Below are 22128 nucleotides of genomic sequence, written 5' to 3'. Positions count from 1 at the left end.
TTACTCTTTGATTGCTTTCCTTGAAGGAGATCAGTCTGGAGGAGGAGGTATAAATAGACATAGGTCCAATCCTACCCCGAGTTTTCTCACTACTTCTCTGCTCTTGGACACAGAAGTTTTCTGGGCTATCACAGATGACTATTAACTGCTTCATTCAACAAGCAACAGAACAATTTAGAGGACATACCCAGCTGGGCTCATGCCCTGAAGGACAGAGCTCTATGAGCCTGGTATTCTGGTATTAAATTTATTTTTTTTTTTAAGCTGGTATTTGATTTTAGGCAGCCAGCAGCAGCAGGGAAAAATTAATCTGAGAATAATACAAAAACTTTGCTGTTCTGATGAACTTAGAGTAAAATGAACTTTCAAGTGCAATGTAGGAGGTTATGGTAAGATGACATAATGGATTTTCACCTTCTGTTCAAGTGAAACTGCTGTCTTCAACTAGCTGCATTTTTAATTAAGTCAAGGTCCAAGACAATCCTATATTTTCTAATTCAGGCTGTGAATTATAGCAAAATATAGAATAAAAGACCAAGAACATATAGAAAGCGGATATTAACAGCTCTAACTTACTCATTTGGAAGTAGCACCACTTGGGTCTTTTCTCAATTTAACTGTTCCAGGAAAAAAATACCCAAACCAAAAAAACTTTCAAAGCAAGTTCAATTGTGATCTAATTTGTAATAAGTAACAAGCTGTCATTTGCAAGCTGTGAAATCAAGTGTAGGAAGCCAAGTGTTCCTTGCAACTAAAGGACACTTTTGTACTGAGTAGCAATTCTGCTGCAAGTTCAGGCAGTTTGGGCTCCACACTAACAAGACAAGTGAACCAAGACACTAACAAAGGAGTTCCCATCACAACAGGACACAGATGCACCATCAGGGACAATTGTACTTCTGTTCCTCCTACAGCTACACAGAGAACAGAGAAGTTAGTGAAGTCCAGCATTTGGAGTTTGTTTAAAGAGCTAATTAAAACCAAATACAGGAGAAAAACTTTTTTCTATGTTCAATTACCATTATATCACCTGAAATTCCCTTTTCATCTTTCTTTCCTAAAGCAATTAAAATGACTTTAACCTTCAGCAGCCACTACCTTGTTTACACTAGCTCCTTTCCTGTACTACTTTTTCATTAACAGTGGTGTCCCAATTTCCTTGCTCCCTAGCATTTCAACCACCTCTTCCTCCCCCTCCTTATCCCATTTGTCTGCTTTTTTGTCTTTCACCGACTCTCCCATACTGTGCTGTCTCTTTTGGGAAACATTGCTGTGACATTATTTTTCTCCTTAATATAAATAAAGAAATAATAATCTGACATCCTGAAATAGAACTAGAAGCTAACCCCACTGATTTCAGAAGGCTTGTGCATTTGTCTGAACCTACAGCATTTCATTGCCTAGCAACTTGTGCACCCAGTTTCTTAAGGTTACTATGGTGATGGTTGTCTAACGCAGACATGCTTATCAAAGAGATGATCAAGAGCATCTGCCATTCTCACACTGCAGCTTCAAGGATTTCCTCCACTGCCTTGCCTTTTATTTGGCAATACGAAATCAGTGTCGGAGAAAGACATGCCACTTGTCCATGCACAGTCAAAATGGCTGACAAGAATTCTAAATTCTACCTCTCCACACATGGATCTGGGTGTACACAACTAAAGATCTTAGAAGAACAGGAGACAAAGATGCCACTCACTCACAATCATTCATTCCACTCCACAGTCATTCATATGCTTGAGTTGATCAACTTCCCTACTCTCATTTCTTTTGAGATACAGTGTCAGCAAGTTCCTCTTACGGCCAAACAAGATTCTTTATTTCTTCTGGTGCAGAAACATCAGGAAGAGAGAAAAGGAGAGAAAAAGGAGTGGCGGGGGGGAACAAAGGAAGGAAAAAAAGAGCAAGAAGGACTAGCTAGAGACCTTCTCTGCATTCTGCAAGAAAAAAAGGAACTAAACATGATTTCTGAGAGGTAAGCACATTAGTCTTCAACATCACCTCCACTGACCTTGTTTTATGGACCAGAGACATTTCACTGTTCACTACCAGCAGACTACAATTTTTTCCTCAGATAATCATATTTGTATGACAAGTTTAAGGCCCAACTCACAGGCCAAATTAATGTTGTGAAGAAACTCTGAGATAAAAAAAACTACCGTTTTTTCGGAGATCTCCTTTACATATGAAAGTATAACAAGCTGGTCACAGAGAGGTGCAAGTCCACTGACGTAGAATTCGGTGTCAAATTGGAAAACTGAAATACAGGAAAGAAAAACAGACTCAAAACCATGAAAGTGTATGAACTACTACCTAAGAAAAACTCGCTGATTTTCAGAGACAATCAACAGCATACAGCACCACTTTAGAGAACTGAAGACTCAACACATGTAACAAACCCAGAGATTTCCCAGTTGGATCAGATGAAGATCTACATTGAACAGATTAAATTACATTAAGGTTTGCAAAAAGAAATGTTTGTACTCCAGGTTGTTAGAGATGAAACATCTGAAATGAAGGTGCAGTCTGATTTTCAGTAATCACATTGAAAAAGGAAGCAAAACAAAAATCAAACTCAATAAAATAAGCAGTAAGTAGTACAACTTCATTGGTTTGCATATCCACAGCATGTTCAGGTGGCCAAAAGAGAATTGCACCTGCTACATCTATTAGTATACAGGAAAACACAAAGATCGTTATTTATTTATCATCACTTTAAACATCACAGAATAACTTACAGATACAATCATTACAAAGAAAACAACAGTTCATAGTACCTTTTCTTGTTCATAAAACTGAAAACATAATTTTCTGAAATTGGTCTTGAAATCGAGATAGTTACATGAGATTATTTCAAGAAAGATAAAGAGAGTGCTGAACTGTATTTACAAAAAGACTTAATAAATGAGACCTCTGCCACAAACAGCTCTTTGTTTTTATTCTGCTGGATTTATGATGCACCACTTTTTGTGAACTCCTCTCTCATGGGGACAAAAACAAGAATCATCCAAGTGCTTATATTAGCAAGCCTTGTAACTATAAGCTTTTAAAAAAAATATCAGATACTTCATTAATTTCTCCCAAAACATGGTTTTAGGGGAATCTAACCATAAGTAAGAAACAAAAAGTTTCCTTCCTTACTGTTTAGCATATTAAACTACTAATATATATATATATTTACTAAAATTTTCTAGCAACGCAAAGAGAAAATACAGCATAATGACATTAAAAATAAAGCTGATTTTCTTTAGCTAAGATAATAAGAAGGAACAGGAGAAATAATTGTCCTCCCAATAAAGGAGAAAAAATACAGTGAAACAGAGTATATATTTGACACCTGTCTCTCTAGGAATAACCAAGCACTGTTTTCTTTTAATGACTGCTGACATTTTGGCATCACTGAAGGACCACACTATAGCACAAGCATAGAGCACTCAATCCATTCACAGAGAAGAGGTTTACATGTGTAACCATGTACATAATTATCTTGTTCTAGCCTACAAGACTGATGAGATTACTTTGACTATGTCACATGTTGCTCTCAGTGATGATTTAAAACAAATCAGTTCAAAACCAACTACATACCTTATTCTTAGTTTAAAATTTAGTATTTAGCATTTTAAAAGAATATGGAAGGCAGGAAGAAAAACATGGAAAAGAAAAAACAAAGTGAAATCCAGAATACTATCAAAGGAACTTTAAATTCAGCTTTATAGAAGGGCTAGGAGAACGGTCTCAAAGGCATGTAAAATACTGTGGTTTGTATTTGAAGAGGAAAACAGCAAGGTGAATTATAATTATTATAGACACAGCTTTAAAATCCATGTATATTTCTTTGTCTTACACTAGAATTTAGGTCCCTTTTGCCAGTGAAAATGCTTGTAATGCCCAATGTAATGGTGCATTTAAGATCAAAAGAAGTACTGATATGTGAAACATAAATAAACAAACAAATAAAAATCGCCACTTCAAGTTTTGTTTTTGAACAGAATATAGTTTCCTTGGTTTCACTATCAGCTTTCTCTTAGCTCATCTTTCTCAAGAGGCGTTGTTGAAACACAATGCTCTAGCTCTGCAGCTACAGCCTTGAACAAAGAATAACTGGCATAGACAGTGCTTCTTGACCTGATAAAAACCTTTGATGCTGCTAATCAAAAAAGTCTTACTGAAAAAAGAAGATGGAAGTAACAGCTGCACAGAACAATAACAGGTTAAATTGACTTACTCTCTGGACACTGTGTTGTGATCAAGGAGGAAAAGAAATCCAACATAAAGGCAATGCAGAAATGCTGTTAATTTGAAAAGGATCCAAAATAATTAAAACAAATGTAGTATTGAAGTAAATAGAAATGACTGAGGTATGGCCATGCGTTATACATGTTTATGCCTGTCATAAGAGAAGACAGAAGACAGGCTGCAGTGGATCTACCCTATGTTCAGCATCTATGTACAGATGTCAAATAAATTACCTAGAAGTAAAATGAAGAAACCTGTAAATCCTTTTTGCTGCTCATTAAATGAAATGTATGAAATACACTAAAATACAGAAATGAAACTATATATGCTACAATATTTACCTAAACTCCCACTTTCTCTGGGACTTAAAAGATCCATGCGGATGCAACACTGAAACTAAAAGGAGCCAATATTGTTTAGTCAAACCTCTAAAAGCAGGCCCTGCTTTACCACAGCACATTTTGAAGAGTAAAACTTTGGTTATAGTCAGAGCATTTTACCTCTGATTCCACCTAAAAGCACTGGTGGTGGAGATACCATCTTGAGAACTCTTAAGGGTATGGTGCATTGTGACCTATAACAATGAATACAAATTTTGCAGATGTTTTTAGTGAGCTAGGTAATTTATGCAAACCAAAACAGAATACAAAATGACATGATTTGATTAGCTATTATCTTGTGCATGGAGTTGCACTTGACGTAAAATATAACTTTTTTTCCCAACAGGATGTGAGTTCAGTTCCAACTAGAGGACAAGAAAAGGCCCCGCAAAAATATCACTTAAGCTACAAAGCTGATTTTCTGAAAAACTCTTTTGTTCCATTGAACCAAGAACATTTTGTTAACCAATAGGAAAAATATTCAGTCTTGAAGAATTTTGGGGCTTAGAAATTCTGAGGTTTGATGACAAAGAAGTCAAAATCTTGAAGAATTTTGACTCATTTTATGAAGCAACTTATAAATTATAAGTTTGGCTTGTGGCAAAACAGATGAAAAAAAGTCTAAGTAGAATCAACTATATAACTAGGTTTGGATTTTTTCTTCTTCTTTTTGGCTTCTCAGAGTATAGCAGACTTGCTTAAATGAAATGTTTGCATAAATCACCTTATGAAGTAAATTTCCTGATCATCACATTCATCAATTAAGCCTTATGTTCTGTCTACATAAAGAGAAATATGTTGGCACATTAGATCCCATTAATCTTGCTTTACAAACAAGAAAATAAATATTCCCATGTATTCAGATTGAAATGTGCAATCTCAATGCATGATGCTAACTTGCCATGCAGGTGTGAAGCTACTCCCTTGTAAAACATACAGGTGTGTTGTTACAAGCATAGCCTTGAAACATGTAATTTTTAAACCAGAAAACTGCTTTGTGGGAAATTTGGTTGAATGCAAAGGGAGACAAGTACTCAAGAGACATTGCTGCCTGGCTTGTACCTGCAATTAAGCTGAGATTCCTCAGACAGAATCTGGACAAAAGTAAATTGAATAGAAATTCTCTAATCAACTTGAAGTCTTTTACATACTTCTGGTGTTAATCTCTATTTTCTGCTATCATTAACAACCTGAGTAACTGAGGCAGAGATAAAGTACTTCTCCATAATGGTATATAAAATCCTGGCAAGGCCAAGGAAGACTAGATTTCCTATTTTCCTTTGAAAAGGTATTATATTAACTGGGAAGTCTAATTAGTTATTTAGCAATGAGCCTTCTCTTGGGTTATAGTTGAGGAAGGGTTCCCTGTTCAGAGCAGAAGCTGTGCAGCATTACAGCTTTTGTACACGCTTCAGGAGTGAGCACAGAGGTCAAGCACTCTTTAAGAAGGATCACAATGGCATTTAGTCTACGTTAAGCCTGTAATTCAATACCAATACCTTCTAATCAATACACTACTTCACAGCAGTTGCTGACAGAGCTAAACTGATAGGATCTGCTCAGCTAACATATGTTTAAACCTAAATAGAAACACTCACTTGGAGTTTATCTTTGACACTGAATGAAGACTCTCAGAGGTAATGAACTGTAGCAAAAACAATAGCAAGATTACTGAAGAAAAGCACCACTAATATACTGAAAGATGTAAATTGAATTAGCAATGCCACATCAATCTCAGTGCATGAGACCTGTAAAATTCATCTATTTTCTCTCACAGATAATCACAGCATTATCTTCTTTAAGATAAAACATGCAGAACAGTTCAAAGGTGTAACTTTCACACATTGTGGGGTTTGGCATCACAGCAGATAGTGAAATTATTTCCCGCCTTAGAGTAAGTATAGCTAATTCTTGAGATAGAAACAGAAGATGAGGAGGTACTTTGTTAAACAGGATCCTATGCACCTAAATTGCAATGCAGGAAATACTGTTTCCTTATTCACTGGGTTGCAAAGTACTGAAGGAACATTTATTATCTACTAATGCCATCACAGTTTTCTATGATACCACTATGGAACTCAGGGGCCCTCAGAATGGTTTTAAAACAGCATAAACCTGAAACTGTTGACATGTGACAGGACACTGTTTTATCATAGACTCCTTATGTATTACCCTGATGACCAAAGAAGCAACTATGAAGTTTCCTGTTTTCCACTTCTGGTTTTCTTTCCAGGTGAAAAATTGTAAAAGCAGAGAGAAAAAAAAATTAAAAAACACCACACCACTAAACATGACAAAAGTAATACTGTGTTACGGGTTTCGCTTTTTGTAAGTCTGTTGACAAGATCTTATGAGTCAAAATATCTGAAGGATACTCAATTGCCCTTGCATTGAAGGATTATATTCTTGTCTTGTATAAATTCTTTACTTTATGCAAGCATATAAATTTATACATTCACTTTGGATATTAGTGGTCTTGCAAAAAAAACTATACTGTTTGCAGGTCTGATATAAGATCAGATTTTCTGGCTATACCTTTGAAAAGTAATGATGAAGTAAAATTGAAACAGATGTTATGGTATGACATACTGCAGTCAAGAAGACTTTCAATGTCACTCTATGAAAGACTAATAATTTATACTGAGACTTGAACAAACAATGTCTCTCTCTTTTCCGTCCCAATCCTCCCAGGTTCTAGAGTGACGTGGATGGCATTTAGCAAAGCAATTTCAGTGCTTTGACTTGAAACCAGAAAATAAAATCTCAAGCACATCATTAACAGGTTGAGATAAAATACCAGTCCTCTAAACTACAGAGAAAACTGCAGGCCAGAAATTTTAAGATGAAAAAGTTACTTCCACATAAATCTTTATCCTTCATGTCTGCACCTAAATAGCCCAATGACAACTTTTTATGCTTTTTAATCAAGTTCCAATAGACAGTCACCTAAAACTAGCACCATCTATATAAGCACATCACAGATGAAATAGAAGTTATCTCTGTTCACTTGTCAGTATGTGACCAAACCCATTTAGTTATTTTCTAAAAGCTACTTACAGATACAGAAAGTATTATATACAAGATCTGAGGCTAAAACTCATGAGCAAACTTTTCCTTGATAAAATTATTGTGAATATCCTTGAATTCCACAGTTAAATAGTCTGTTTGCACTATGTAATCCTAAACATCAAATAGCTTTCAGGTCTCAGTTAATTCTCAGGCACACCACCAATCTCTCAGTATTCAGACTCCCTGCAGAGCTTAACAAGTCTCCTAGATGATTTTCAGAAGCTATTTTAGAACACTCCCTTCCTGAAATCAGAAAACAGAGTATACGCACACATATGCCATACACCATTCCAAACTGACATGATTCAGGATCTTGCTTGAGCACCCTATTTACAATCTCATGTTACTACAGTCAAGGGAGCATCATAGCCTCCAAACTGTTGCCCACTCTGGTCTGCAGAGTCAGAGGGCTTGCTTATCTTCAGAAGACCAGCACTATCTATTCCTAGATACATCTTTTCCCCAGCAGACACTTCTGGGGACAGTTGTGTCTTTTTGTTTACATCCCCACTTCCCTTCCAAATTTTCTTTGAATTCCACTCTGTCAAGAACTTTTCCAATAATCAGTAATAATAAAAATTTATTTACATCAGATTAGCTAGAAAAATAAGAAAGTAAATGAAAATATGAAATTCAGAAGCCAAGAAAGGAAACAAAAATAAATTAAAATCAATTTCCTAGCACTACACCAGAGATTTTTATGGGGGGAAAAAAGAGAAAAATGTTATGAATAGTGTAGTCAAACAACATATAATCAAATAAAGTAGTATCTATTTTCTCTTTACTGCTACACTGACCATCAATCATTTAGGCAAGATGAAAACTCAAGTTCTCTAAAGGAATCTGTATGAAGGAAAGTTAAGGTATTCACTGTTCACACAAGTATCTTTGGTATTACATGGTCACAGAACTTAAGGTTCTCTAGAAAAAAACCCTCATACCTAGGCAAGAGGGCATTATGACAACCTCAGGAACTAAAAATGAGGAGATATTTACATTACAACTACATCTTGCCTCCAAAGCGTAACAGTTTTGTTCTGGCTAGCATGTAGAAGACTTTTAAAGCTTTTTGAAAAGGAGTGAATTCATACAACCATACCTATTTCCACGTAGCGGTTTGGTAGGTCACGCATTTCACTGGCATGCCGTTCTTTTACTGAGCAAATCTAGGAAACAAGAGATTTGAATTGTTACAATAAGGAAGCTGTAATTCCTAAAATGACACTAACTTTGCCTCAATAATAAAAGCAATCTCTGGGAATTCTCCAATATGGATTTCTTTATTTTGAAAAACACAAGTTGTGAAACAGTAATGATGCATCAGTAAAGAAAACCACACAGAAAAGCAGTGGCTGTAGTTCACAGCCTTATAAATATGCTGGGAGAGAAGAGGACCACATAGGACCACATAAAAGAAATGTGAAAATACATGCCCACTGTGGTTTCTTCACAGAGGCATTTATTTATGAGTTTGGTTTTGGTGTCTTCTCACACTTTGTGTCTCAGTACCTTTCAAGGTACCTGATTCCTATTCACTAAGTTTGCTATTGTTCCTCCCAGTTACAAGAGGGGAGTATGTATATACAAAGAAATGCAAATAACCAAATGTTGTGAAGCAGGCAATAGACGGGGGAAGACAGATGCCAAACTTAGGACAAACCTCCTCATTTATAAAACTCTAAGCTTAACGCTCCCAAAGCTTTTAATATGTCACCTACCTCACTCCACCCTCCCTTTCCATCTATTCCTATCAGGCACTTTTAATTTCCCACTGTGCAGTGATGCAGCAGTCTGTTATTAGAAAACAGCTAACAGGCTTGTAACAAACTCATGTCATATGCTGGTCTGAGCAAATGATAATCAGTTTGCACCACACAAGTTTGAAATGCCAGTCTCCTGTTGAAAGATAACAAAACCCTAAGCAGCCTGTCCTTCCACCCACCCTTTTTTCTCCCCCATGGTTGACCAAAATCATGTGCCTGTTTAAGCAGCTGCAACCTCCTCAGCCCCCAAACCAATGCCCTCACAAAAATACCTCACGGTAAGTTGTTCTTCCTTAATGCTAGTCCAAAGAAATGAATTCAACAGCACACTTAAAGCTTTCCAAAGACAACATCTCTCTAAGGAGTGAAACGTCCCTGAGGATTACATTCACTGCATGCTCTCACACTGAGATCTGTCTCACCGCTGGGTGCCTATCATTCCTCCTCCTCATGACGGTCAGTCCAATGACATTTCTGAGGCAGCAAGAGTTCTGAACACTGGTCAAACCAAATTCTATTTTTTTCGATTGTCTTTACTTTTCAGAAACAATCCTCTGTTTGTCTGTTATAACAGCAAGCATTTATTACAAAGACAGGTAATTGCACCTTTACTGAATTTCCCCAGCCAATAATCAGCGTTAAATTATCCTTCCAGCAAAGGCTGCAGGGATACATATCTGGGCGAAGGCTTATGTCATCTCGAGGCACATTGGTAATTCTTTGCTTGGAGATCATGTCAAGTATCTTCACGCCCTGAAAGTTTAAAACCAAGAGAACTTTATTCAGTATGACAAACTCCTACTCACCATTTTGTACGCTAAGGCAGTCAGAGCAGTTTACGGCATAAATTTCAGAGCAGGGCTAAGTGTGCCACCAGAAAAAACTGTTGATACAAAACCCCATCTAACCCAGGAAGTGACAAAAGGAGTAAAGGGATCAGAGTAATTTAGATGTTTTAAATTCACATGTCAAATAAAAAGACATAATAAGTGAATGAGTGACAGACTAGCAATTCTAGTCATGAACCAATTTGGTTTATTAGGCTGGTGCTACTCCTGGAGAAATAAAAAGAATCCCAGCTTTTTCACAATAGTCCCTGCAGAGACACAGAAATTTCCACCTTGGAAAAAGAAAAGCAACAGCTCATTAAGATAAACTAATTCAGTCTCAAGATATGCATTTCAACTCTTATTAAAACAGGAAAGTGAGCATATTTCAACAATGCTTGTTTTTTTAATTTTTTTTACTTTTTGTGATGTTTTTACTCCCTCCTCAGGAAATCTCTTACACTAATAGAACAAGAAGTTAAAACCCAGGAAGATTAAAGTCATTCAAGAGACAGAGGAAAAAAAGAACCAATAATTAAATTTTTCTGCATCACTTAGACAAGGTAAGCTATAACCTTTCCAACAGCAAAATGGAGGTGAATTTCATATTAAGTAATGACTTGTTCTTGATAATTTAAAACGTAAGCCTCTAAAATAAAATCTTTTAGTAGGTCTTAGAGAGTGAGTCTTCAAATCACAGAAAAGGGGGATGGAAAAGACCTTGAAAGGTCAGCAACCATGATGCCCTGCCATGTAAGGATTTTCCTAGTGGCAAAACTGATTTAAAAGATTCCCTGCCTATTTCTGTCCCCCCCATTGTGAGTTTCTATGTCCTCAGCTGTACAAATACACAGATACAACTGGTTAAAAGTCATGGGGGGTCATGGTCTAAGCCAGGTTTTGCCTCTTTTTTTAACCACAAGGTAAGTGGTATGAGGGTGGGTGTAGGGATTTTTTTTCAGTGATCTTTGTCACTGAATAACTGTGAGCATGGAACACACTTCCACTAGCATCTCATCAGCTAGCAGACATCAAGGTTTCAAAAAAAATAAACAAACATAAACAAACTACAACTTACCAAAACATCTGCAATGTACAGAACCCAGATCTCTAAGTAACATAAACAATATTATCCTTTGTGTTTTCTGAGCTCATCTGATAAACTTTTTAATCTTGCTTCAATTGCATTTTAATAAAGTTACTTTTTATAAATCTTACTACTTTGTCTCCAAGGATAATTTTTAGTAAATCTTACTACTTTGTCTCCAAGGATAATTTTTAGTAACCCATACCATACCTTCTGTTTTTCTACATGGCAGCAAATCTCATATGGGATAGACCAGCTCCTGTTTGAAGTAGCTTTCAAACTAACAGTGTAGGATCTTCTTTGGTTATAAGTGTAGAGAGACAGTTGTTTAATATAATAAGTTTTACATAAGAATAAGCTATTTAGAGTTATAATATCGTGTGATATAGTATGTTGCTTGCTTAGATTTACTTGCTTAGCATAAGTAGCTGGATTTTTTTGAAGTCTTGGGTGGTAAGCTCTGAACTTACATCTGTTGTTTTTGGCTGCTAATTAATTATTAATTAATTTTCTTTATAGTAGCTGGTACAGTGTTGAGTTATGGATTTACTGTAAGAATTATGTTGGTGGCTCACTGATATTTTAGTTGTTGCTATGTAATTTCCCATGCTCTGCCTGCAAACAGGTGCACAAGAAGTGAGCAAGGAATCAAAAGGGCTCCTGTTGGCTCTTTGGAGCTGCCCACTGAAAAAGGACTCCAGTCCTTGAAGTAAAGTGTGGGATAGTGTGTATGTGACTCCTTGAATGGTGTGAGAATGCCTGAGCAGAGGCTTCTCCTCTAACAGGTATGCCATTTGCATCATGAATCGAAAGGCCTTCCAGAGGCCAGAATGAGCTAAAACCTGTCCAAATGGGAGTCCAGCAGCCAAATGCCTCTAAGGATTTATCCCTTAGATGTCTCAGTTTGTAAAACTTGCACTATTAGCCATGGAGGAAGGAGAAGAGGGAAGGAAAAGCAGAAAACATGGGTTACCTATGCATCGGAAAAGCAGAATTAGACCTTACCTAAATATGAAAACTAGGTAGCCATGCACAGTAAGAAGCAAGGCTATAAACATTTTCTCTGGTTTGGGAAAAAAGAAATGTAACACAAAACCTTGCTAGAGAATGGAGTTAAAAAAATTAAAGGGGAAGAGAAAGGGCAATAACCAAATCTATTAATCTTTTGGAGGGCAAATGTCATTTCATTTTTCTTTGAAATATAGGCCCTGATCATGGCTTTTTGTCTCTGACAGATGGCTCTCAATGTTTTATTAGTACTCTGTGTTCTGTTGTGGCACACCATCTCTAGGGATAGCTCTTGTCCTAGCCATTCCAGCAGATACCTAGAATATGTATTTTAATTATATGGATCTGAAAAGAACAAAACCTTCAAATAACCTAATGTTATGTTAGTCAAGCCCTCAGTGAAGTTTCCATTCTAACAGAGTTATTAAGGGGAAGCAAATAGACAAAGGTCCACCTTTAACAATTTCATATCAAACTGGTTTTGAAATATAAAAAAGAACAATGGTTTAAAATATTTTAATAAATGCCTCCGTTTAGGATGGAAAAACAATAGAAAAAAAAAAGCTAGTGTTTCAGAAGTACTTACAACAAATTTTAAAAAAATACTTTGGAATTTAGACATGATACACATTAAAAACCTATCCCTCACTGCTGAGCTGCAAAACATAGAGCTTGACCCATCAATTAAATATACAGTGATAGGCGAAATATAACACTCAGAATGAATGCAATGGTTTACTTTAAAATTACACTTAGAACAAAAGGGGCCTATTTTTTCTAAGTCTAACTTTCTTCTAGTGGCCTAACAAAATGAGAAATTATTACTGTATTTTTTTATAATCTGCAATATTGAAAGTGCATATGACAATGTCATTTCAGTACAAATGACAAAATCCAGACAGTTTATTTTTTTTTGGGTGGGTGGAAGAGAGTGGAGATGTTCTATTATTTATATAGAGAAGAATTACATAGGCATTCCTTCCTCAGTTTGCTTCAATAAATTGCACTAATCAAAATTCTAATTAATAACAGTGTACATTAGTGACCATCACAGTGGTATGTAGAGCTACTTTCCTAATTTCTTCAGAAGTGGCAATCATATTGGAGAACCCTGACTAATGAGCAGAAAACAACAGATGAAATTTCCAGAAAGAAATAACACATAAACCACTATCCTTCAATGTCTTTTATACCCAATTCTACAAATTCATAGCTTTTCACCTGCATATTCTGGCAATTAGCATTGAAAAATGTCAATAATCAGTGTAACACAGAGATTTTTTTGTACATGTAATGGAGGTGAAAAATACTTACCATATTATTAGCCCAAGCAATTAAGTGCCCTCTCCATTTTATATTTCTTATATTTCCTTCCCCTTCATGTAAAACTGAAGGCTTCCATCTATTCATCCAACCTCTTTCATATAACAGCAACTATGAAGAAGTGCAACAATAAATATTTGACACAGTACTGTATGCAGACATTTAAGTTATTTTTTCTTCATTATCCCTTACTCTGTTTGGATTTAAGAGCAATGAAAAATACACATCTATCACAAAACAAAAGCAAAAAACATCAAACATTTTGCTATACTATATTTACATCAAACATCTTGTATATTACAGAATTCCTGTTAAATTTAAAAAATATTAATAAGAAGGCCTTTCATCAAGTTTCTCCAAAGAACAGTAAGTATAATTATTTACCTTTTAAAGATAAAAAAATTAGGGTATTTCCAAACCTAAATCTACAGCACTAGTGACAACAGTTCAGAAAATTGTTAAAGAAACCAGGTCACCTCACTGATCTCGACATTCATCAATCTCGTTATAGACTCCTTCCCTCCAAAAAAAATAAGCAAAGAAAATTAAAAGATCCCCAAGCCTGTGACCTTTTGCTTGCCTCCATGTGAAACTACACAGTGTTCCACAGGGGTATAGAGATACTGTGGTTTAGTCCCACATGTGCAAACTGCACTATACCACAAGTGCTGCTGATTGTAAAACTTGTGTGACTAGCAATCTCAGGTTCTAAGGAAGGTATTTTAGAATATCTAAAAGCATAAGAGATGCTATGGGATGCTTTTCAGCAGCAAAGAAAAACCCAACTCCACACAGAAAGCCTGCACAGAAAGACAGCCCATATCAGTTAGTTGAAGCATGGTGCTAATAATGTGAAGGTTGCAGGTTCGATCCAGTTATGGGGCATTCACTTAAGAGTTGAACTCGATGATCCTTGTGGGTCCCTTCCAAATCAGAACATTCTGATTTTGTATGTCTCATTAAGTTATTTAATAGGATTACAAGGAATCACTCTGAGAGAAGCAAAGTGCAGCACTTGGAGGGATACCTAAGTATGAAGCTGAAGCATCTACCGAGACCGTAGTCCTGCTAACTTTTGCATGAGTACACCCACATACAAATACATGCACAACCTGAACCCAAGCTCCCGAGTTCACACCTCACACTGGAAGGTGTGAAATAGCTGTCTGCAAGGATTTCTACAATGCTAAAACCCAAATGGAGTACTCTGCTTGCTAATATTTCCTATCTAAGATCCAGCTGTATGCACTGTTTTTTATATGGTTTCCTGCCACTTGTATTTGGATAAATACATAAAGTGTTAAGACATTAGTTGTTTAAAATAAGATCTTTAAACAAAATACAAGATTTTAACGGCAATTATCAGACTGCCTGTCTCCTAACGCCACCAGATGGCACCAGAAGACAAGTATTTTCTCCAGGAGTTTAAAGCAAGCATTAGGTAGTCTATTGAGAAATTTTTGCATGAACTGCACTGCAGACATCAAACTTTTAATTCAAGCAAAGTGATTTTGCATCCTTCACATAGGTCACATGAACGCCCAACTTTTAGACAGTATAGTTTTTTTTCCCACATATGAAAAGATTACTGAGTAACTTTCACAGAACATGTTATTTTACAGCTACCAGGGCAAGCCACTGAAAACAGCGTAACATCTACACCCACAATTCAGTGCTATATGGAGGGATTTCCATTAGAAGACTGGTAGGTAGATGTTAAGCATAGGAGCAGCCCTCAGCCCAAATGAATGATCTCCATTCAGATGCTAAAGATACCATAAAAAAAAAGTGCTGTGCTGATCCAGACTTGAAAATTACTTTTTTCCTAAGGAGAAGAAGAAGAACTGCTGCTTGGATGGTTATACCATGCAATAAAGACAGCAGCAAAATACGTGGTATTTGCATTGAGACTTACCGGACAAAGATCCAAAAGCTGATGTGGATGATGTGAAACCTAGCTGATGTCAATTATATTAATTGTACTTGGAATTTTTTCTGCTTGTGACTGAATTGTGATTTAAATTAATTTATTATACTCAAAATCCAGAGCAAACTTCATATGACACTTTGCATCTCTTTTGTTATTCATGGTTTGTGAACATGCTTTTTTGTGACTCTGAATAACAAACTGCAAGGAAAAGTAAGTGATCTGAGAAAGTTCTTCTGAAGAGAGAAGATAATTTGAAAAATCCTGCTTCCATCTATGCTCAACCCTAAGAGCACAAGCTTTTAGATCAAGGCAGTATAAGACAACAGTCTGGTATCAGCTATAATAAGGATGGAAATTGAATCACTGAAACACCCTATCATGCCCATCTTCAGATCAGCAACTGAAATAGGTCAAACACTGAGGCCAAAGGGCACTTCACACTGTGGCTTTAAAAAAAAATGCAATCTCAAAACATGCTTAACTAAATTATCTTCAGTGCAATTATCTGTGTGCTGTTGATATACATACTGGGATTTATTTATTATTTCTTAGAGCAATGGCACCTGGAAATTGAATTTGTGAACCCAGAACTTTCCTATGTATTTTGGAACTGCTGTCTATTGAAAGCATCTCTCTCAAAATGAACAGCCTAATATCTTTCTTGGCCTTCCTTTCTGTCTCCACATTGTAATGTTGATCATACCAGAAGGTAATTTAAAACTTCAAAAGACTTGTAAGAAGAAATCCATGGTTTCTAGAGGGACTCTTCCTACCACCTCCCTCTCTTTTTTGTTGGAGTAAAACATTTTAAGACTTTATTTGCCATAAATCCTAAATTATGGTAGTCAGCATTCACAGTACTTATATTTCAAGAGCAGCCAAAATCCCACTTTCTTGGCTTCTCTGCAATAGTTTGTTTTCCCTGTTTTTCCTTTGCTCTCATAAAACTTTCTAGTCTTTTGTTACATACAATACAGTTGTGCTTAGAACACTCTTCCAGTGTTTCTTGCATGCACCGCAATTTGATAATACAGCTAAAATAAAATAACCTTTAGCATCAAGGTCCCCACCCACACTGTTTCACAGCGCATTGCAATCTTCTGTTAGCTCACTAATTATTTTGCGAGTCTTAACTGCTTATAAATGCCCACCAGATCATTAAGAAAAATGACACTGAAATGTATGAGACAAGAGGTGGAGCAGGACACTTTTTGGTTTAAAAAAAAACTTGGATTAGTGAATACATGAATACACATTTTGGATTAGTGAATACATCTCTCCATATATTTTATTAACAGGAGATTAATCTACACGAAAAAGAGCTCAACATTCTATTTTAGAGTGCATTCAGGAAAGAGAATAGATGAGCACTTGGACTTAATGGAGCCTGTCATGCAATTAGCATTAACACTAACTACATGTAATCCTGGTCTTAAACTATGTACAGGAATTCCCAACCCTCTGAACAAAAAGGTGAATGATTGCAACTTTGGAAGTATCAACATGGTGAAGTAATTCAATTTAATTTATTCTCACTACCACTTACTAGCTTCAATATACTGAAATAAAATATGTCTGTTCTCACAGAAATTTCAAAGGAAACACACTTTTAATGATGCCTAGCATCACTATTTTGTTTCAACACAGTGACTTCTGTGTAAAGATTTGAAGAAGATTTAGTGAAGAAAAAGTGAAGAAAAAAAGGCTTAAGTCTTCAATTTGTAACTGAAGAGCCACTTTTCCATTCCCTACTGCAGAACTCTTGGATCAGTTTTTAACTCCCAAAATCAAAATTAGGAAAAAAGTCTCTGTAATTTCCTTGTCCTCTTCTTTGTCTAAGTGTGAGGATGAGCCTACCTTTGGCATTTGTCCTGTGTTTTGGTGCCTCTGTCACCACTTTCACCTCAGCCAGGCAAGACCACAAAAATCTAAAATGCTATTTCCATGGTTACAAGTGATCGCTACAGCTATTTATTGTTTTCAGCATATAACAAATATTTACAGGCACAGTCAAGATTAACAGATACCAGAGAGTAACATAGAACAGCATGCCTCATGAAGACTTACTGTTTAATAGTTCATCCCTAGGAAAACATACAGCAACAATAAAAAATTATACTTTGTATTTGAAACAGACGATGGGACTGGAATGAGCTCAAACAAGACAGAGAATAATGTAAGCCTCAAGCTTGTGGCTGAAGATGAGCTTTCAAGATTTCATCACAAAATGTTGTGTAGGGAGCTGGGATATGAACAGAGAGGAGGGCAGCAAGTGCAGTCAAGGGAAATCAAGCAAGGAGGCAGAGGCACACAGCAGTATCAGGAGGTATGTGATGGCAACAGTGAGTGATGAAACAGGAGCTACTGCTGGTACTTCATGGACAGAGGAGCTAGAAATTTTGAGATGTTTAATACAAACAAATGCCACAGGACTTTTATTAGGTTTCACTTTTAATAACTCAACTGCCACATTCCAGCTGTTGCTTATTCAAAAAAAGCTACAGAATTAACACCTTGAAAAGCAAATCCTACTGTCCTGCAGGCAGAGAGACACATTTCATACACTTAGATCCTCTTCAGTTGCCACCTCAGGCAATGTAAAAAAGGGTTCTACAGAGACATTTGTAAAACACAAAACTACAGATTGCATGCACATAGGACTACGATCCATTTCCTTTACACAAACCAAATTTATTGCTGCACAAGGAGAGTTTTTGTTTTAGTGATAAAGAAGAAACACTTATCCAAATACCCATAAAGAAGAAACGTAAGAAAAAAAGAAAAAGCTTATTAAGCAAACAGGACACACTATATATCCAAGTCTCATCTGTTTAATAATATGGGATACATCTGGGCATTATGCATTGCAGCAAGGAAGTAACAGACCAGTAGTATTGTGGTTTACTTGCTGCTACAGTTTGTTTCCTACTTATGGTAAATTATCCAATGCATGGACAGAAATTGCCACAGTATTTACTCTTTCTTCATTTAAATCAGACCTTTGAGTATTTACTGAGTGACATTTTATAGCTTACAAAGCAATCTGCCTTTCTTGTCTGATACTCTTCTACCCAACATAATGCCAAACAGCTGGCTATCTGCTTTCTAAAAATGGACTGTGCTGCAAACAGCATCCTGACAATTTAATAATTTGTCAAAGTACTTCAGTTATTATGAAGTACATATCATAGGGTTCAGAGGTAAGGTCATCTACTTACTCACCACACGAAGTGCATCTGCTGACACTAAAAAGCAACAATTTAAAAAAAATATCTGAGACATTCCTTGACTTTAACATAGAAATTCCACTACCCCTAACAGCAGTCACAGATCCTCAACAATGCTCTTCTCTTTCCACTTGTGCACTTTTTGCAATCACCATGCTTTCTCTGTATATGTTGTTGCTCCACCTGGAGTGGAAAGGAATTTAGATTGCCTTGTTTTGCATTTCAGGCAAGAGTTACCATGGGTCCAAAATTCTGACATTGAAATAGGTTTTTTTTGTTTGGTTGGTTTTTTATTTGTTTTTTCTTTAATAAGAAATTTCACCCAGATAACAGTAAGTTCTCTCTGCTTTTATAAAAGAAAAAAGAGTCTAATATTTAAACACAAGCATTGATATGTTTAAATGTTAATTCTAGGTGGATAAATGGGACAAACATGATCAGACACATCTGTATTTGAAGACCAGTTCTTATAGTGTATCTTCTGCAGCAAAAGAAACACAGACATTATTCCAACAAATATATATATAAAAACCCATTAATATATTGTGTAGCTATAGACACAGATAGATATAGAGAGATGACACTGTTGACAGTCACAGGGCAAATCAGTTTTATTTTGGTTCTCTAGCCCTTAAAATGTTTCAGACTGGACATGCAAATCAATATTTATTATATAAAATATATGTCCTAGGCAAATGAGGAGACCCAGTCCTTTATGATACAGAATATTCTACTCCTATACTTCAGAATACATTTGCTTAATTTGTGCTGGGTCCCCACTACCATGCTAGGTTGAGAAGACTCACAAAACCCCTTCATTAGCACACATTCAGCAGAGCGACTCAATCACTCCAGAGGACTCACTGTCCTAAGTGTTTCACTACAAAAACATTTGTATCTAGTTATTGATGTTAATAGAGATGATGTCTCTGCCAAGAGAGGAATCTCAACTTGTCCTGCTCTCCTTAAGTTATCTTTACATAAGTCACAGTAGCTGATACTTTGACTTTGCATCTAAAATAATCTTCAGTCTTCTTTCTTTATTAGTTCTGTCTGTTTAACCCTCATGACATAACAGATACTTGGACTTCACAAAAACATTTATTTAGTTGATGTATTGGCAAAGACCAGCACTCTAAGAGTTAAATCAAGAAAACCTTGTTTTCAGCTTTACCACCCTCATTTAGTTGGCTTTTACCCTGTTATTTTTTGAGATTAGAGCCTTTTTTTAAAAGGTAGAAGGTTATGGCCTGCAATAACACAGTATTTGTCTTTTCCCTTGCTTTGAAGCTCTATTGTCTGCTCTGGACAGAAATCCCCTTTTATTTACAATATATAGTATTATTATTTCAGGGTAACCATCATCTGCCAAATAAGCACAACAGTGCTGTGGTTAATTGCAGAGATGAGGAGGGGAAGAGGGAAGCACCTCCTTTTAATATGGTACCTATTACTTCTCACTGCAACAGTGTCAATTTCCACAGCGCCTGCCTTATTTCTAGGCACAGATAATATAAATTGACTTAGGAAAATGGGTGAAATAAGCTTTCCCAACCCAAAATATTATTTCAAGTTTAACAGAAGTTCTTGTCTTTTCAAAACTAATGCTTTAATATGCAAACAATTTAATTAGTTCATAATACATTTTAGAGAAAAGCTTTTCTATATGCCTACTTAAGCAAAGTTAAGCAACCATATAAACAAACGCACAGTAGAGTTAAGCTTACAACTCACAATGATTATCCCAGTTACCCCAGGGAGCACTGCTCTTAAGTCAGCTTTAGGTCAGGCTGAGCTTCTAAGATGCAGCAAATCCCAGCATTACACAGCAATTCACCCAAGTTCCAGACATCCACCTGTGTAGGGAACTGAGGACCTGCACTGTGCATGCCTGAAGCATGTTGCTAGGGTCTTTTTCCCACTTCCATCTCTTGAATATTTTCAGGATGCCCTGAGTGCATCTTTGAACTGAAAAATGTATTTTTTACACATTTTATATTGTTATGAAGAATATTTTTCTAAAAAAATGAAGGCAAAGCAAACAAAAAAACCCACTCCACTTTAAAAATGCTTACATACATTATGTCACCATTCTCAGAAAGTAAAAACAAAAATGGATCCAGCAAGCCTTTGGATTAAGAGTTCACATGATATATACCATGTTTTTTAATGCAGCTCAGGCAAGGAGCATACCATTAGAGCTTTTAGCAAAGCTTTTCTTTTAAATTTGCTCCAAAATGAAGATACTCTTATTGTTACTCTTACCTTGGTGTGGATGAGGACAACAGGCAACATGCTTCCCACCACTGCCAGCTATCATGGATGAAGTTAGTGTATACATGCGAAGGCTAAAAGTGCACAGACCTCAGGAACCACAGGAGGACCTGTCCCCCTCCCTGAAGGAGCTCACCTTGGTTGCTTAACATTGCTTAAGTAGGCACAATCCCCCAGACACAGGGAGAGAGTGGTGAGGTCCACAGCCTGAGGCTGTATGCTTCAGCCTGCTTCTCCTCGCTCTTCAGCTGCCTGTTGCCTGCTGCCTCCATACTACACTTTGGCTTTATACTTAAGGAGAGGTGTAAATGTTCAGAAAAAACAAGAAAGTAGCTTTCTTAGTAGGTGGAATTTAGCTTCCCGAATTTTCAAAAAGCATTTTGTGGTTGCTTTTACAGAAGTACATATGCTCCTTTTGGAGGAAAGGAGAGAAGGGGAAAGGCTTCTACTGCATGGCTAAAAGCTTTATTTGTTGGTTTTCTGTACCAATAAAATCAAATTTCAGGTGTCAAGTGACATTTGCTTCAATGCTAAATACCTTATGTTAAGATGTCAATTAAAGTTTTTCTGAGGAGTAAAGTTCCTCAGCAAAGCATGAATGTATTAAGAATGAGTATACCATTTCCCAGAGGACAGAATATAAAACAACCTGTCAAGTAATCAAAGATAACCAAAGAGAATGTGTTAACTCCCTGATGTTTTTTTCTGTTCAGCATCAGGTGAATGCAAGATCTTTTACCACCTGACGGAGTCTGTTCTATTAATTCCTTGCTCCTCTCCTTCCATGCCCCTTTTATCAGCACTAAAAAGCTTCACAAACTGGTGGCTGACAAAGACACACACTGACTGTGCATTATTTTAAGTACAACACCAACTTCTACCAGCCAGAAAAATCTGTCAAGCACACACACCACTTAAATAACTAAAGCACAGCTATACTTTGAAACATATTACTGAACTGTTAATGGAATTTAAGATGCATTCAGCACTAGAAGCCTGTAGTT

At 36.4% G+C, this 22128-nt stretch overlaps 1 protein-coding gene across 2 annotated transcripts in view; it reads right to left on the bottom strand.

The window, feature by feature from the left end:
- VPS41 (VPS41 subunit of HOPS complex) overlaps nucleotides 1–22128 on the bottom strand; it is a 115061-nt gene that overhangs the window by 38880 nt on the left and 54053 nt on the right. For both annotated transcript variants that reach the window (XM_054644522.2, XM_077179233.1), the window contains 4 exons: nucleotides 13685–13804; nucleotides 10055–10201; nucleotides 8785–8851; nucleotides 2160–2257 (listed from right to left, as the gene is read on the bottom strand). In XM_054644522.2, coding sequence (XP_054500497.1) covers nucleotides 2160–2257; nucleotides 8785–8851; nucleotides 10055–10201; nucleotides 13685–13804 — 432 coding nt within the window. The remainder of the gene's footprint in view (nucleotides 1–2159; nucleotides 2258–8784; nucleotides 8852–10054; nucleotides 10202–13684; nucleotides 13805–22128) is intronic.

Source organism: Agelaius phoeniceus, chromosome 1 (assembly GCF_051311805.1).
Source record: "Agelaius phoeniceus isolate bAgePho1 chromosome 1, bAgePho1.hap1, whole genome shotgun sequence".
In the NCBI taxonomy this organism is placed as follows: domain Eukaryota; kingdom Metazoa; phylum Chordata; class Aves; order Passeriformes; family Icteridae; genus Agelaius; species Agelaius phoeniceus.
Note: the sequence above shows the minus strand (reverse complement) of the source record. Positions and strands in the feature narration are given on the sequence as shown.